This window comes from Budorcas taxicolor, chromosome 15, assembly GCF_023091745.1.
Source record: "Budorcas taxicolor isolate Tak-1 chromosome 15, Takin1.1, whole genome shotgun sequence".
NCBI classification, from domain to species: domain Eukaryota; kingdom Metazoa; phylum Chordata; class Mammalia; order Artiodactyla; family Bovidae; genus Budorcas; species Budorcas taxicolor.
In genome coordinates, this window is record NC_068924.1 from 46,976,642 (window position 1) to 46,992,283 (window position 15,642).

The 15,642-nt window shown below is 38.8% G+C and overlaps 2 protein-coding genes across 2 annotated transcripts in view; both read right to left on the minus strand.

Moving 5' to 3' along the window:
- The window catches only part of LOC128060919 (tripartite motif-containing protein 34-like), a 38,244-nt gene that overhangs the window by 13,851 nt on the left and 8,751 nt on the right, over positions 1-15,642 (minus strand). The window contains 2 exon segments of the mRNA XM_052653278.1: positions 12,285-12,309; positions 15,359-15,389. Of these exon segments, the coding sequence (XP_052509238.1) occupies positions 12,285-12,309; positions 15,359-15,389 (56 nt within the window).
- Positions 6,335-7,279, minus strand: LOC128060920 (olfactory receptor 52B4-like). Its single transcript, XM_052653279.1, has one exon. The coding sequence runs from the start codon at positions 7,277-7,279 to the stop codon at positions 6,335-6,337; it is 945 nt and encodes a 314-aa protein (XP_052509239.1).

A 15,642-nucleotide genomic window follows, 5' to 3' on the forward strand; every position in this document is an offset into this window, starting at 1 on the left:
GGGACACATGACAAGTGGAAGCCACAGAGGTGGGCAGTTGTCATAACATCCAACCTGCCATCCTCAAGCAGGACAGAAGCTGAGGGGATGTCAGGAGGGCCACAGACAGCCCCTCAGTGGTGCCAGGAGGAGGGCCAAAGGATCAGCTTCCACATTGCCCCTGGCCATGTTCCCAAGGCTCCATTCTGTCTGATGCTCCATACAAGAAGCTGGGGCATCACACAGTTGGAAAACAGGGACCTCCTTCACCAGGTTGTCTTCTGATGAGGTGGAGGTGAGCAGATTTTCTGTTCATCTCATTATGAGAGACAGACACACACACACACACACACACACACAGATAAACACACACACAGAGACGCAGAGAGAGAGGATTCTATTTCCTGGCAGGAAGGTAGACAATCAAAGCTATGGTATAGGAAAGAGATGTGGATGGACTCAGCCTGGAGAAATAAGTGCTCCTCCAGAAAGCAAGCAAGGCCCTCTGCCTCTTCCACACTCACTTCTTTCCAGGCCGTTCCTGCTCTAGACTCAGAGCTGCCATCTGTCTGCACTTAGCAGGTAGCCTGCAAGTTGGCTTTTTTGACCTTCAGAGCAAGCCTGAGCCACAATCTAAACGCATCCAATTAAGCCTAGTACTTTCCTTCCAGAGTCTTCTGCCCTCTGTGCCTCCACAAACCTCCCACACACCTTCAGCTTCCAGAGAAGACTCTTGGTTTCAGTGGTGAAGAAAAGCAGGGGCAATCATGGTCAGAATTCACTCACCAAACAAGGCTCAGTCTGCATGAAGCAGCTTCTTATGAGGAGCTGGCAGAGAAACGAAAGTGAAATCTTGGCCTGGCAGGAAGAGGAAGAGGGCAGGAACTGTGGGCCAAGTTGGCAGCGGTCCCTTAGGGCCACTGGGGAGAGAGTAATGTTTTAACCCAGGGGTTTTCAGGGCGGGGCGGGGGCCGGGGGGGCTTTGGCTTCTGTGACAAATTTGGTTGTGGGGATGCTACTGCCATCTAGTGGACAGAGACCAGGGATACAGCCAACCGTTCTATAATGCACATGATGACTCCCACAAGTGTGCCCTGTCCAAATTGCTGAGGTTGAGAAGCTCTGTTTAGCCATCTGTTTCCTAGACCAGCAGGAAGTGGAGGGTCTCCACCACTTTCATAATTGTGCACAGGCCCTCAATCAGTCCACCATTAAAAAAAATACTTATTTATTTGACTGTGATATATCTTAGTTGTAGCATGTGGGATCTTCAGTCTTCATTGCGGTACGTACGATCTAGTCCCCTGACCAGGGATCGAACCTGGGCCACAGCTTTGGGAGTACACAGTCTTAACCACTGGACTACCAGGAAAGTCCCCCAGTCAACCAATTCGAATCAGCCCTTCCTGTCCAGTGTTCTACTTGCTCCACAAAAGCATTACACCGTCTCCTAGGAGATGGGAGTTGAAACCACACCTGATGGGAATAACCTTGAGCAGAGAAGCGCCTATCAAACGTCTCCCACCTTCTTGGGCACAGGATAATTCTAGCACATTATGTCTCCATGAAAAGTTTTATTTATTAATCTATTTATTTTTCTTTATTAAGGAAGTACAATTAAAGGACTAACTTTTTTTAAAATCCCTTTTAAAAAATTTATGTATTTACTTATGCTTGGTTACACTGGATCTTTGTTGGGTGGGGGCTTCTTCCAGTTGCAGTGAGTGGGGGCTACTCTTCATTTTAGTGCCCAGGCTTTTGTGGCAGCTCTGTTGCAGAGCACGGGCTCTAGGTGCGTGTGCTTCAGTAGTTACAGAATGCGGACTCAGCAGCTGTGACTCGTGGCTCCAGAGCACCGACTCGATAATTGTGGCACATGGGCTTAGTTGCTCTGCAGCACGTGGGACCTTAACTGGACCGGGCATCGAAACTGTGTCCCCTGTATCGACAGGCGGATTCTTATCCACTGCACCACAAGAGAAGTCCCTAGGCTAATTTTTTGTGCTGTATTCATTGAGGAAATCCTGGGTTCTCCTGTACTCGTAGAAAACACATTACATAAGAAAAAAATGCCACCTTTGGAAACTGCTTTCCAAGGTGTAGTTATCCCTTCTGCCCTTTCCCATCTTCTGACTCATACTTAGAGACGAAGAACAAATCCAACTCAGAAAGAGAGTCCCCGAAATTGTTGCAATTTTAACAACTTTCTTGCAAAAATTTCTGTATCCATTACAAGTGGACCTATCCTTTGACCACTTCTAAGAAATTGATTATTCCTTTTTCGTTTAGATAACGAAAACTAGAATAAAATCAACAGACAACAAGTTATAGAGTTAGATAAATAGATTAGTAGTTATGACCTAGGTTTCACGCTGACACATGCTGTTTTTTACATCCAAATAACACTTGGAGCAAAAGAAAAAAGTGCATAGGTATAAAGCTAGAAAACTATGGCTAGGATATGTATGCTGAAAATTAGGAAGTGCTGATAAAAAATAAAAGGAAGCATATAAATACAGAGACATAACAGACATGAATTTGAAGACTCAAAATAAAGGAGATCAGGTATCAATTTTTACAGAATATATATATATATGTGAAATAAAGTTCTATCAAAATCTCAGCAAGAAGTTTTGTAGATATAGATACACTCATTCCAAAATTTTATAAGGAAAGAAAAAAAAAGACAAAATACTTCAAACAATTGAAAAAAACCTAATATGTGATGAGTCACTGTACTTCATGTTAAAGGTTACTATTTGGCTACATTAACCAAGAAGCAATGAACATCCAAAGGAAAAAAATAAATAAATATGAATCTTGACCCAAATTTAACCCCTTATACAAAAATTAATGCAAAGTTGATCACTGGCTTAAATATAAAATAAATATTTATAAAACATTTAGAAAAATTTTGTAAGAAAGAAAATCCCTAGAAACTAGAACTAGGTAAAGAGTTTTCAAGTGACAGCAAAAGCCAAACTCATAAAAGCAAAATTTAATAAATTAGACTTATCAACTTAAAAAACTTTAAGAAGCTTTAAAAATTAAAAACATTTACTCTGAAAAAGTCTCTGTTAAGATGAAAAGACAAGCTACAGGCTGGGAAAACCTATCTGCAAACCACACATGTGACAAATACCTTTTATTTAGATTATATTAAAAAAAAACTCCCTAAACTTAACAGTTAAAAACAAAAAAAAGGATCCAGTTAAAAAACAGGCAATGGGACTTCCCTGGTGGTCCAGTGGTTAAGACTCCATGCTCCCAAGGCAGGGGGCCCAGGTTTAATCCGTCACCAGGGAACTAGATCCCACATGCTGCAACTAAGAATTTTCATGCTGCAACCAAAGATACTACCCGCTGCAATGGAGATCGAATATCCCATGTGCCATAGCTAAGATCTGGTAGAGACCTAAATAAATAAATAAAAATTAAAAAGAAGAAAACAACAGGCAAAACACATGAACTGACATTTCACTAAAGAGGAGTATTCAGATGACAAACAAGAGCATGAAAAATGTACATCATTAACATTTAGAAATATGCCAACTAAAACTACAATGAAAAACAAACTAACTGAAATAAAAAATAGTGCTGACACCAAATGTTGATAAGGAAACGGAAGACGTGAATCACTCATACACTGCTGGTGGGAATATATTAAAATGGAGCCACTCAGGAAAACAGTCTGGTGTCTTCTTATAAAGATAAACACAAACTTATCCTACAGCACAGAATTGTATGCTTGAGCATTTACTCTAGAGAAATAAAATCTTACATTTAATTATTTATTAATGATAATTAATCTAAATTCAGAATAAAAAGCTTTTTAAAAAAATTGCTGAATGTTAAATAAAGATATCTTAAGACAAACAAAAACATAATAATTATTATTATACATCAAATACATATAACATTATATGCCTGACACCATTCTAGACACTTTAAATATATTTGCCTGTTTAATCTTCATATGAACTTCATAATGTTGATTAAATAATCCTAAATTTAAGGATGAGGAGGTGAAAGTAGACAGATGTGAATAATACTCAAAGCCTCAAAACTTTCAAGCTTAAGGAAAATTTTCTGTGAGTAACCAATAAAAAAAACCAAGAGAAAAGACTTATACATAGCTATTAATACTTAAAAGTTTATAAAAATATTAGCAATAAACTAAAAGCAGGCAAATACTTAGAATGTGACAGTGAAAACAGAGTATTATGTTATTTGTAAAAAATAATAAAGAGCAATAAGGACAACATGGAGTTTTCGAGACTTCAAAGGGCAAAAGCAGAAACAATCAGAACCATTTCAGAGATTTAGTAGCCAAGAAAACAAACTTGACAAAAGAAAAAGATTTGTTCCTGCCTTTGCCATTTCCCTAGTAGACTTCCATTTCCTCATCTGTAATACGGTTTTAAGGGGTCCAAATGAAGACAATGTGAGGTAATGTCCATAAAATGCTTAGCATGGAGCTGTAACACAAGTCATCAACAAATGGTAGCTATCATTACTTCATAAGATGAAATATGACTCTCCAATAGAGGTTTAATCTCAATAGCAATTAAAAATAAATTAAAATTATAGTACAATATAATTTTTGTTCTTTTGTTCTTAAAAATGAAAATACTCAGCCTCATTATTAGTGAAGAAAGATACATTATGAATCTTTTCTGAGAGTAATTTTATGGGATTCATTAAAAATCCAATCCACAATAGCATTTCTGAGACTTTATTCTTAAAATAAAAATTGAAAGATCAGAGCAAGCTTAGATATGTTCAGAGAAATCTTATATATACAATTAAAAATGGAAAGCTCTAAATATCCAATAATATTGAAAATGTATGAAATTACATATCCATGGAACAAAGAATGTAAGGTGGGATAACATAAAGAAAAGCTATCATTGGTTTTCTCCTGACTAGGAATTTTTAAAAATATTTTTGCTGTTTCCCAACTGTCTTACATTGAGCACTTGCATTTTATATTAAAAGACAATACTTAAAATAATTTATTTAGAACACACCTGGACTGTGTACTTAAATAACAAATTGAATGAGACTTAAATTTGTGAATATATAGTCATAATACCAGGTAAAAGGATTTAAAAAGGGAATGCTTGGTTAAATAAGTTATTGTAAAACCCTGCAATGAAATACTATATAAAGATAGTAATGAGTTTATAAATTCATAAACCTTGGAAATTAATAGGACATCAAAGACCACTGTTAACATGAGGATTGAAAACCCATACCAGATGTTCACTCAGATGTCATTACAAGCATACTTGGCCAAGCCAATATGTTCACAAGAGGAGTGTAGAATGACATTATTTTCGCAAAAAGTCAAGCTTTCTGTTGACTTTTGTTCCCAGTATCAGCAATGTTCTGCCAGAAAAAATGATGTTATAATCCATGTTTATAGTATCATCCATAATCTATACATCTATACATGTATCATAATATTTCCTTATAGCACAAGGATAGATAAAGTTAAAAATAGATTCAGAAGGAAATAAAGTACAGACACAAATTAAGATACAGATTTAGATATAGATGGAGACAGACATAGATATATAAGTATATAGATACAGATGTACAACTATAGAAAAAAATTTTAATGATAAAATTGCTTAAGGGCTGTTTAGTTTATGAGTCCATGAGTTTTATTTCATGTTTTGCTTTTTTCTAACACTTTCTACAAAAATTATAGATTTTAGTCAAAGATGTATTAAAATAGAACTATGTACAGGATGCTATTTTTCTCAGATCATTCTCAATCTCCTCAGTCTCCTCAAGAGTTGTTCTACAGAATATGAAACACATATATTTGTATTTACATCCTCTTATTGTAGACATGCATGTCAGTAGGATATAAATTATGATATAATAGGAATAACTGTAAAATCCAGGAATCACTGATCCTAAGAATGTTATGTAGCTAGAATGAGAGACACTGAGGCACAGCAGTTTGTATGTAAAAGAGGTTTGTTTCAGAGTGGGAGAAACTCAGTTAGGTGTAGCTGAGCAAAATCCCAAGCTAGAACACTGTTCTTCCTTCATCTAATTCTGAAGATTATACTATAGTGTTATTAATTATAGATGACTTCTGAAAATCAATCCATCCTGTTCCAGGGTCTTTGAAGGAGGTTGCTTAGTTAGTTAAACATGGCTTCACTCTGCCAGGTTGTTTTGACAACAGAAAACTAAATTCTGCAATCTCGGGGTGAACTTGTTCTCAGACAGGGCTCACTGAGCTGTTTCCTAGTGTTTCAGCTGATCCCTCCCACCACTTCCACAGACTTCTTCACAGATACCTAGAGATTCTGAAAACTCACATCTTATGCTAAAGTTATTTCTTCTTTATGAACAACACATGAGCTACCTGCTCCCAGATTTGCTTGGTCTTGATCCCATAAATGATGGGATTCAGCATAGGTGGAGCAAGCATGCAGACATTAGCCAACAAGATGTGGATATGAGGTGGAATGTGGCGGCCAAACCTCTGAGTAAGGATTGTGAAGATTCCAGGCCCATAAAAGAGAATGATGACACAGACATGGGAGCCACATGTGTTGAGAGCCTTGTGACGAGCATCTTGGGAAGGGATGTGGAAGACAGCATGGAGAATCAGAATGTAAGAAACAAAAATTAATAGGACATCTAAGACCACTGTTAACATGAGGACAGAAAACCCATACCAGATGTTCACTTGAATGTCATTACAAGCATATTTGGCCAAGCCAATGTGTTCACAATAGGTGTGTGGAATGACATTATTTTGGCAAAAAGTCAACCTTTTCAAAAGAAATATTATGGGGAAAATTGTACAATAACTTCTCAGAAAGGCAATCACACCGATTTTCCCCATTAGTGTGTGTGTAAGAATAGTGGTGTATCTCAGTGGGTAGCATATGGCAATGTAGCGGTCAAATGCCATCACCAGCAAGATCCCCGACTCAGAGATGAAGGTGGAATGGATGAAGAAGAGTTGAGTGATGCAGCGATCCAGGGAGATCTCCCTCATATTGAACCAGAAAATGGCCAAGGCCTGAGGGACTGTGCACGTGGAGAGGACAAGGTCTGCTCCAGCCAGCATGTAGAGGAAGAGATACATGGGTTCATGGAGGTTCCGTTCCATGAAGATAATGAAGATGAGCAGGCTGTTCCCAAGCAGGGCAACGACATAGGAAATGAAGAAGGGGATGGAGATCCACACATGCTGATCCTCAAGGCCAGGGATGCCCAGCAAATGGAAGACTGTGTGGCTAACACTGCTGTGGTTAGAAGCAGTCATATCTGGAGCAGATGACATGGGACTGCACTTCCTATTCACAAAGATTGAGGAAAACATATATTCTTTAATATATTCATTAACAGGAATTATACAAACACCCTCCAGTATTGCTGCCTGGAGAATTCCATGGGCAGAGGAGTCCGGCAGGCTACAGTCCAAGGAGTCGTGAGAGTAAGACACGACTTAGCAACTAAACCAGTGCCACCATACAAACACACTTTGTGAAAAATATACCAAGAGCTTTTGGCCTATCTCACACTCTCCATCTTTGTTGAACATGCAAATCATAGGAAATAGGCAAGGGTGAAAGAATATGGTCTGCACGCCATTGAGTGATAGCCAACTACACTTACCTCCAACTAAACAGAGAGATGCAATTATATGTATTTCTCTTTCAAAGAGAAAATTTAAGTACAAGGAAGAAATCAGTATTCATGTCTGATAAACCTGTTAACATATTGATACTTGAACTTGACCTTGAAATGATGAGCTTATCATAAATTATGAATTAGAAGTGAAACATATACTAGCACAACACAAGGTAAATATATAGATCACTGCACTAAAGGAAGCTCCTGGAACACTTCTAGAGCATAGTAACAGGTACTTAAGATTTTCATAGGGGGTTGTACAGGCAGATATCCATGATTGTTAAAGGCCTTGATCACAACTTACACTTAGACTCCATCTTTTACGTGGGGAGTAGCCATTAGATGTCTTGAAGCTAGTAGTGTATAACAATTATACTAGTTTAGAATGATTACCTGTGAAAGTTTATTAGCGCTTGACTGAAGAGTTTGGTGCTTAAAGATTATTCATATTCCAGAGCAGAATGGATCTAAATATAGTAAAGCCACAAAAAATCACTGATATTTATTAAGCATTGTTTTATACCAGGGATTGTAATATGCAGGTTACATGTTATGTATTCTTTATGTAGGAAGTAGAAATCCACTCTAGGAAGTAGATGTTATCTCTGTTTCACACCTAAGGAAAGTGAGACCCAGAGACTGTGAATCACCTGTCAAATTTCACAATAAACAATGGATAGAAATGAATTTAAATCCTCTAACTTCACTACCTACAGTTTGCTTACTTGTGCAGGGAGTCCATGAAAATTTTAAGGGGTAACGTAGACAGGGTTTCCATGGCAGAGATGAGGCACCCCTGATGTTCTCACCTTAAAGGGCTAAACTTAGAAATAAATGAAATTGGAAAAAGAAAGAATTTATTGCTGGAGGGCAGGGGGTTGCAGTAGTTGGTACGGGGAAGATTCTTCAGTTGATAGAAATGAATATATGATTTCAACAATTACTTCCTACTAAACACTTTTATTCATCCATGAGCTTAATCATTCAACAAGTATATTTTGAGCAGTGACTATATTTCAGGCATCATACCAGGTGCCTGAGTCCTATTTAGACAGATGGTTTGAGAGAATGGTGGATATGTGAGCAGATGAATTTTGGAAAATGTTCCAGGTGTCATGGACCCAGATGATACTTCTGAGAAGACAGCCATGGCGATCTACCTTTCACAGAATGAAGAGAAATGGAGCCAAACAATGAATAACCTCTTCTTGGGGTTTCTGAGAATATTTAAGGGATATCTTAAAATATCTAGCTCAGTAGCTAAGGTATATTTTATGCTCATTATTTCTTCCAATCCAGCTCCTCCTCTTGGTGCCCCTGATTTATCATTCTGGGGAGGAAAATTGTCTCCTAGTTCTCATATCTTTCGAGATTCCCTGACTGTTTCCTCAGAGCTCCTTAAAGTGTCTGGTACAGGGTAGGTGGCCACAGTCTCCTGCCATTCTCAGGGCTTCTTTCATAGTTTTCCAAGAGGAGACTATAGTCTAAGTAAATATGTTTTCTGTTTTCTCATCTCTCATCTAATTATTAGGATATTTGTCCTTTAGTGAATTGTTTCTCATTATTTACCACACTTCAGGATCCTTTATCTAGCCCCTACATGCTCTCAACATCCCTTTCCAGATTCCATTCATCTGCTATAACCAATCAGATCTGCGCCTCTGGTCTTTACCATTCCTTGTCCACATATATCAATAGTCTCCCAGAGTTCTGTCCCTGCCGGCCTGTCTGGGACATGACACTGGCCCAGTCCTTATCTGGGTCTTCCTTGGTGGCTCAAATGGTAAAGAATCTGCTGCAATGCAGGAGACCTGTGTTTAATCCCTGAGTCGGGAAGATCTCCCAGGGAAGGGAATGGCAACCCACTCCAGTATTCTTGCCTGAAGAATTCCATGGACAGAGGAGCCTGGCGAGCTAGTCCATGGGGCCTCAGAGTTGGTCATGATAGAGCGAGTAACACACACGCACAGTCCTTCCTTGATTCTGGAAAACAACCCACTCAACAGATGTTGAATTAACTCACCACCTTTCAGCTGAGGCTATAGAATCTGACAGACAGGAGAGCTGTTATGTGACGGTCAGGAGTAGGGTTGTTTATCTTCCTTTGTGGAGCCCTTGAGGGAAGCACATCAGGACTCCAGGGACCGAGCTGTCTCTAGCAGCCTCACCCTCTTCCCAAGTGGGCTAAACCTCTATGACCATTGCCTATCTGCTACTCTTTCTTCTACTTCTCTGCATTTTTGCTTTTCTCAGGTTTTTCTGATATAAAAGCCTTTTCCACCTAATCTAGCCTTGCTGCAGCATTTTAATTAGTATGAAATCTATTTTCAACAGGAATATAGTTGTAATTTGAAGGCACCAATGATTTTTAACGTTTTTCTGGTTGTGAAAAGAATTCCATTGAAGTTATACAGTATTCATCTCCTGAGTTTTCATAAGTTTCAAATTTGAGTCATGAATTATGTTTAACTATTACCTGAGGCAATATAAAAGTGCATGCTTAACAATTCATAGAAGAGTCGTGAGTCTTTATTAACTTGGACATTTGTATTTCTCTTCCCTGCCTCCTTTAACTGCATTGCATATTTTCAATTTATGTTAATTTTGATTGTGATGTATCTGGACGTAGAATTCCTTGTTTTTTATACTCTGAAGTTTTGCAAGAGTTTTGAACATGTAAATTTATGATTTTTACCTAATCTGCCAGATTTCAGTCTCATTTTACTTTGGGATCCCAACTACATGTGATCTTGTGATATGGTTGCATTATTATCAAAGAATCTTTTCATTTTTTATTTCTTCTTTAGTTGAGTAATTCTATTAATAAATCTTAAGGTTAATTACTAGAAACACAATTACCTTGGTTAAACAATAATTGCATTTGTATACTAGTTTTACTAGATATTGAAAATTCCCTCATAGTGATTGCACAGTTTTTTATTGTTACTAGCAATGTATATGACACCCCACTCCATTACTCTTCCCTGGAAAATCCCATGGATGGAGGAGCCTGGTGGGCTGCAGTCCATGGGGTCGCTGGAGTTGGACACGACTGAGCGATTTCACTTTCACTTTTCACTTTCATGCATTGGAGAAGGAAATGGCAACCCACTCCAGTGTTCTTGCCTGGAGAATCCCAGGGATGGGGGAGCCTGGTGGGCTGCCGTCTCTGGGGTCGCACAGAGTCGGACACGACTGAAGTGACCTAGCAGCAGCAGCAGCAGCAGCAGCAGCAGCAGCAGCAGCAGCAGCAGCAATGTATAGAGGCTTCCTTAATGGCTCAGGGATAAAAGAATCTGCTTGCAATGAGGAAGATGTGGGTTCAATCCAAGTCAGGAAGAGCCCTTGCAGAAGACAATGGCAACCTACTCCAGTAAGAGTGTCTTTTTTCTCATAATTTTTCCAGCAGAGTGTATTGTCAAGCTTTTGAACATTATCAACCTGCTACTTAACCAAATGTGGTTGACCATGTACAAAAATGGCTGTCAATCATTGTTCCATCTGCTATACACACATGCCACTCCCTTATACATGAGCAGTAGCCTACTCTCCAACCCTCTGAATTAGAGATGGCCTTGTGAGTTGCTTTGATCAACAGAATAAGTTTGAAGTGATGTGTGAATTCCAGGGCATATGGACCTTGCAGCTTTCATTTGCCTTCTTGGAACCCAGTAGCCATTCAGAAAGCTTAGGATAGATGAATAAAAGACCATGTGGACAGAGATCATAATGAGGTCAATTAAGGCACAACAGCACATGTGACTGCAAAAGATATAGAAGAGTAAAAGCAAATTTGGAAAAGAGCAAAAGACAGAAAATTTAATACTAACTTATTTCAAGATATATTATGAAACCACAATAACCAATACATACAATACTGATATCCAGATAGATAAGTAGATAAATGGGAAAGGACAGAATCCAGAAAAAGATTTGCCGGGGTCCAGCCTCAGCAGAGTCCAGGGATGTCCTCAGGATGGACGACATCGGCGAATGAAGAAAGATAGATAAAGAGATAAAGAAAGAGACATGGGGTGACCAAGCTTCTTCGAGAGAGGCCCATTTACTTAATTCCTCTTGGGGCTTTTATACCCTGAGTTATACATACAGCAAGGTGAAAAATGCAGAGTCAACTCAACATTCCATCAGTAATAACTTTCATCGATATCAGGTTCCTTTCTGCAAGTCTTATTTTCTGTACATCATCTTCTATTCTGGAGGCCTGTTGATATTCCATGACCTCCTTTTGATAAAGGTTGGTCAGCCAGAACACCAGAACAATGATTTTTCCTTAAAGTGTTTCTTCTTAAATTCTTAGCCTGCGTCACCCTTAAAGTACAGAGTTACATTCTTATGGAGCAAATATTTAGCAGGTTACAGCAAAGAAGGAACTTATTAACTCAAAGTCTAATGTTGCTAATGCTAAGGCTATTACTTGCTTCTTCTACATCCTGACTATATGCACTCCCAGGAACACAATGGATAATGGATGTGAGAACTTGGCAGCAAGCATTGCATAGGCTCAACAATGTTGCAAGAGTCTGGATAAAGCTGCCATGTAAGCTAGAATGCTAACAGAGGGTTTGAAACACTCCTTTCATGCCCAAATTTATCAACTAGAGGCCTAAGTTCACTCTTTTGGTCAGAGACAGCCCCTTGCTAATGTCAGAAGAGCTGGTGAAAGACATAAAATAGTAAGACAGACAGATTCTGGTTCGGGGGTAGATGCTTGAGCAGGTCCAGGGGGTCCGTTGAGTCCTGAGGCCTTGCTCATCAGGACTCTTCCGCATGACCTTGTCGTGGGTCGGATGGCCCAGGGATTCCCTCGAGTCCTGCATGACCTTGTCATGGGTGGGATCTCCCGTGCTGGCTCCTGGCAAAGATTCACATATATATATGATCAATTGAGACATGATGAAGCTACAAAGCCAATTCAATGGAAAAGGATGTCTTTTCCACAAATAGTGCTTGGAATGATTGGATCCATATCAAAGACATGGATTTGACACATACCTTGCACTATTTTCTTTTTTAAATCTCAAAGTGGTTCATAGACTTAGTATAAAATCTAAACTTCTAGAAAACTAAATAAAAATTCTTTGTGACCTTTTGTTAGGAAAGTTCTTAGACAAAACATCAAAATCAAGATCCATAAAAGAAAAACTTGCTAATTTGGACATTATTAAAATTAAGAACTCATCCTCTTTGAAAGACTCTTAATAGAGTAAATAAATAGGAAAGACAAATATTAGGAGAAAGTATATGCAAAGCATATATATAATGAGAAACATATCGAGAATGTATAAAAAACAACTCTCAAAACTCAGTAATGAGAAAATAAGCAACAATTAAAAAAATGATCAAAGAGTTGAAAAGACACTTCATCAAAAAAAACAAAAATACACAGTTGACAAAAAGAAAGAAAAATAAGATATTCAGCATCCCTAGGCATTAGAGAAATTCAGATTAAAGTCACAATGAGATACTTCACTCATGCATTATTAAAACACTTAAAGGCAAACAAAATCAAGTTATAGCAAGGATGTAGAATAACTTCTACAATGATAAAACAGATGTTAAATGGTATAATTACTTTGGAAAATAGTTTGGCAGTTAAAAAAAAAATTAACCATTTACTACCTACCATACAACTGAACTATTTCACTACTGTGAATGAGTGTGTGGGTGTTGAGTCGCAACTGTATAGCCAGCCAGGCTCCTCTGTCCATGGGATTCTCCAGATAAGAATATTCAGAGTAGGTAGCCATTCCCCTCTCCAGGGAATCTTCCTGACTGAGAGATCAAAGCCAGGTCATCTGCATGGCAGGCAGATTCTTCACCTCTTGAGCCACTTGGGAAGCCCATTATTATTGCTATCCATAAGGTGAAAGATATTAAGATATTTATTTTTCTGAACTGTCTTCAAAATCTTAGTGTGCAATTTATATGTATGACACAGCTCAATTCAGACAAGTGTTCAAGAGCCACCAGAACCTCTTGGCTACCATAATGGACAGCCAAGCTCTTGATATTCAACTCCTTGATATTTGTTTCCATCCTCACAGCCACCTCATCATGATTTTATAGTTGGCTCAAAAAGCATACAGCACCTGTCTACCAAAGGCACTTGTTCACAAGCTGTTCATGAACATAAAGAAAAGGAGGTATGAAGAAACTAGAAGAAATCATTCTCTTCCAAAAAGTGCTTTATATTGATTATTTTCTCTTTACGTTTTCCCCACATTGTGGCAGAAAAATCTGTATTGGATTGGTCATTTTCTTCCTCTCCCCTGGTTTTATTTCAATCCATTTAGAATAATTTTTGTTTTCCAATTAGTACCTTAGATTTTTAAAATCCACGAAGTTTGTAGTGAAAATTGAAGTTAGAACCTTTCTTTAAATTGAATTTAAAACTACCAAAATTAACGTTTTAGCACTCAATCTTATATACTTACACACAAAAAAAAACACTCAGTGGATTTTAGCACTCAATTTTATATATACTTACAGAAGAAACCCAGCGATTCCTATGCTCATATATTGCATTTTATAAAAGCTGACAACAATGTTACAGGAATATAAAGTTACAGGTCAATCTATTTTATAAACAGAGATGAAAACAAAACCTAAACAACATACGAGCAAAGACAAATCCAGTATTGCTTATGAATAATAGTGGTTTATTCCAGAAATGTGTGTTGGTTTTAAAAACGAAAACATATCAATATACTCAGTGACAGAATAAAAGTGACATGTAATTATCTCAATAATTATAGACACAATATATGTTGAAAATTTTCCATTCAGTACATAAACTGACATCAGATAGAAGAGTATTTTCTAATACTGCATCAACAAAGAAAAATCTTCACCAAATGGTCAACAGGAAAGAAAGGATAAACTGAGATGCAGGAGAGACTTGGAGTACAAGGTATCAACTCAGAATGTTTAAGAGCTTGGGCGACGCAGAGTCATCGGGAACACACAGTTGCAAGGATTAAAATACGGACAAAGGGTTGTAGGAAAGTAATACTTAGAGAAGGTGTAGATGGGGAAGCCATGGTTGGTGACATTGTAAAAGGAGACTGTGCCTGCATCATAGTCTAAGAACACCCCAACTCGGCGAGGGGGCACTGTCATGGATAAGAGCAGGGAAGTGGACGATTCCTCGTAGGCTCTGTATTCATGCTTGTGATGTAATCCAATCACCCAGTACCCACTTTGAGGCTGGTATCGGGAGTAAACATTTCGATTGTTTGCAAACTGGTTGAAAGAGAAAGCAGGTCCCACTGAATCACTGCACACCCCCAGGATCCAGTCAGTCTTCTTGGCCACATCTACCTCCCAGTAATGCTTCCCTGAGGAGAAGTGCTGAGAGCCCAGGACACCACAGCCGTAATGCTCTTCCAGATGAGACCCGGACAGCTGAGCGCCCACAAATCGCACCTGCCTCCGGTTCTTAGACAGGACAAGATTTAAATTAGCCGTGTGTGGATTCAGGGTCACGTCCACTGTGGGAGAAAAGTACAGCATCAGCAGAGCATGGGTACATGGTCTTATGACTCTGAGAAGAGGAAACACAGGTTATGAATGGGAGGAAATGGAGCTGGGTGGTGGGGGGAATAGCGACATCGCATATCTGAGAGTGTGTGTGGCTATGAGTGGGGAGGATAAGCACACGTCAGCTTAAAGAGGCCGCAGTTTCTACTTACCCCAGTAGCTCTGGACATCTGTCAGCTCTGTAACGACAAAGAGTCAATCACACCAGCAGTCTCAAGTCTGCCGTCCCCTGGGTGAGGGGAGTGTCAGGGAATTCTCTACGGTTGTGAACTGGCCACTTCATTCCCCTTTTAAGTATGAACCGCATCTTCCTCAGCATACTGTGTCGCTCCCTCTGCCACTGTTCCCAAATACCAAGCACACCCTCCATTCTTTTCATTTCCTACTACCACCATGATCCCCCATCCAAACTCTGTTCCCTGAAACTCCTCA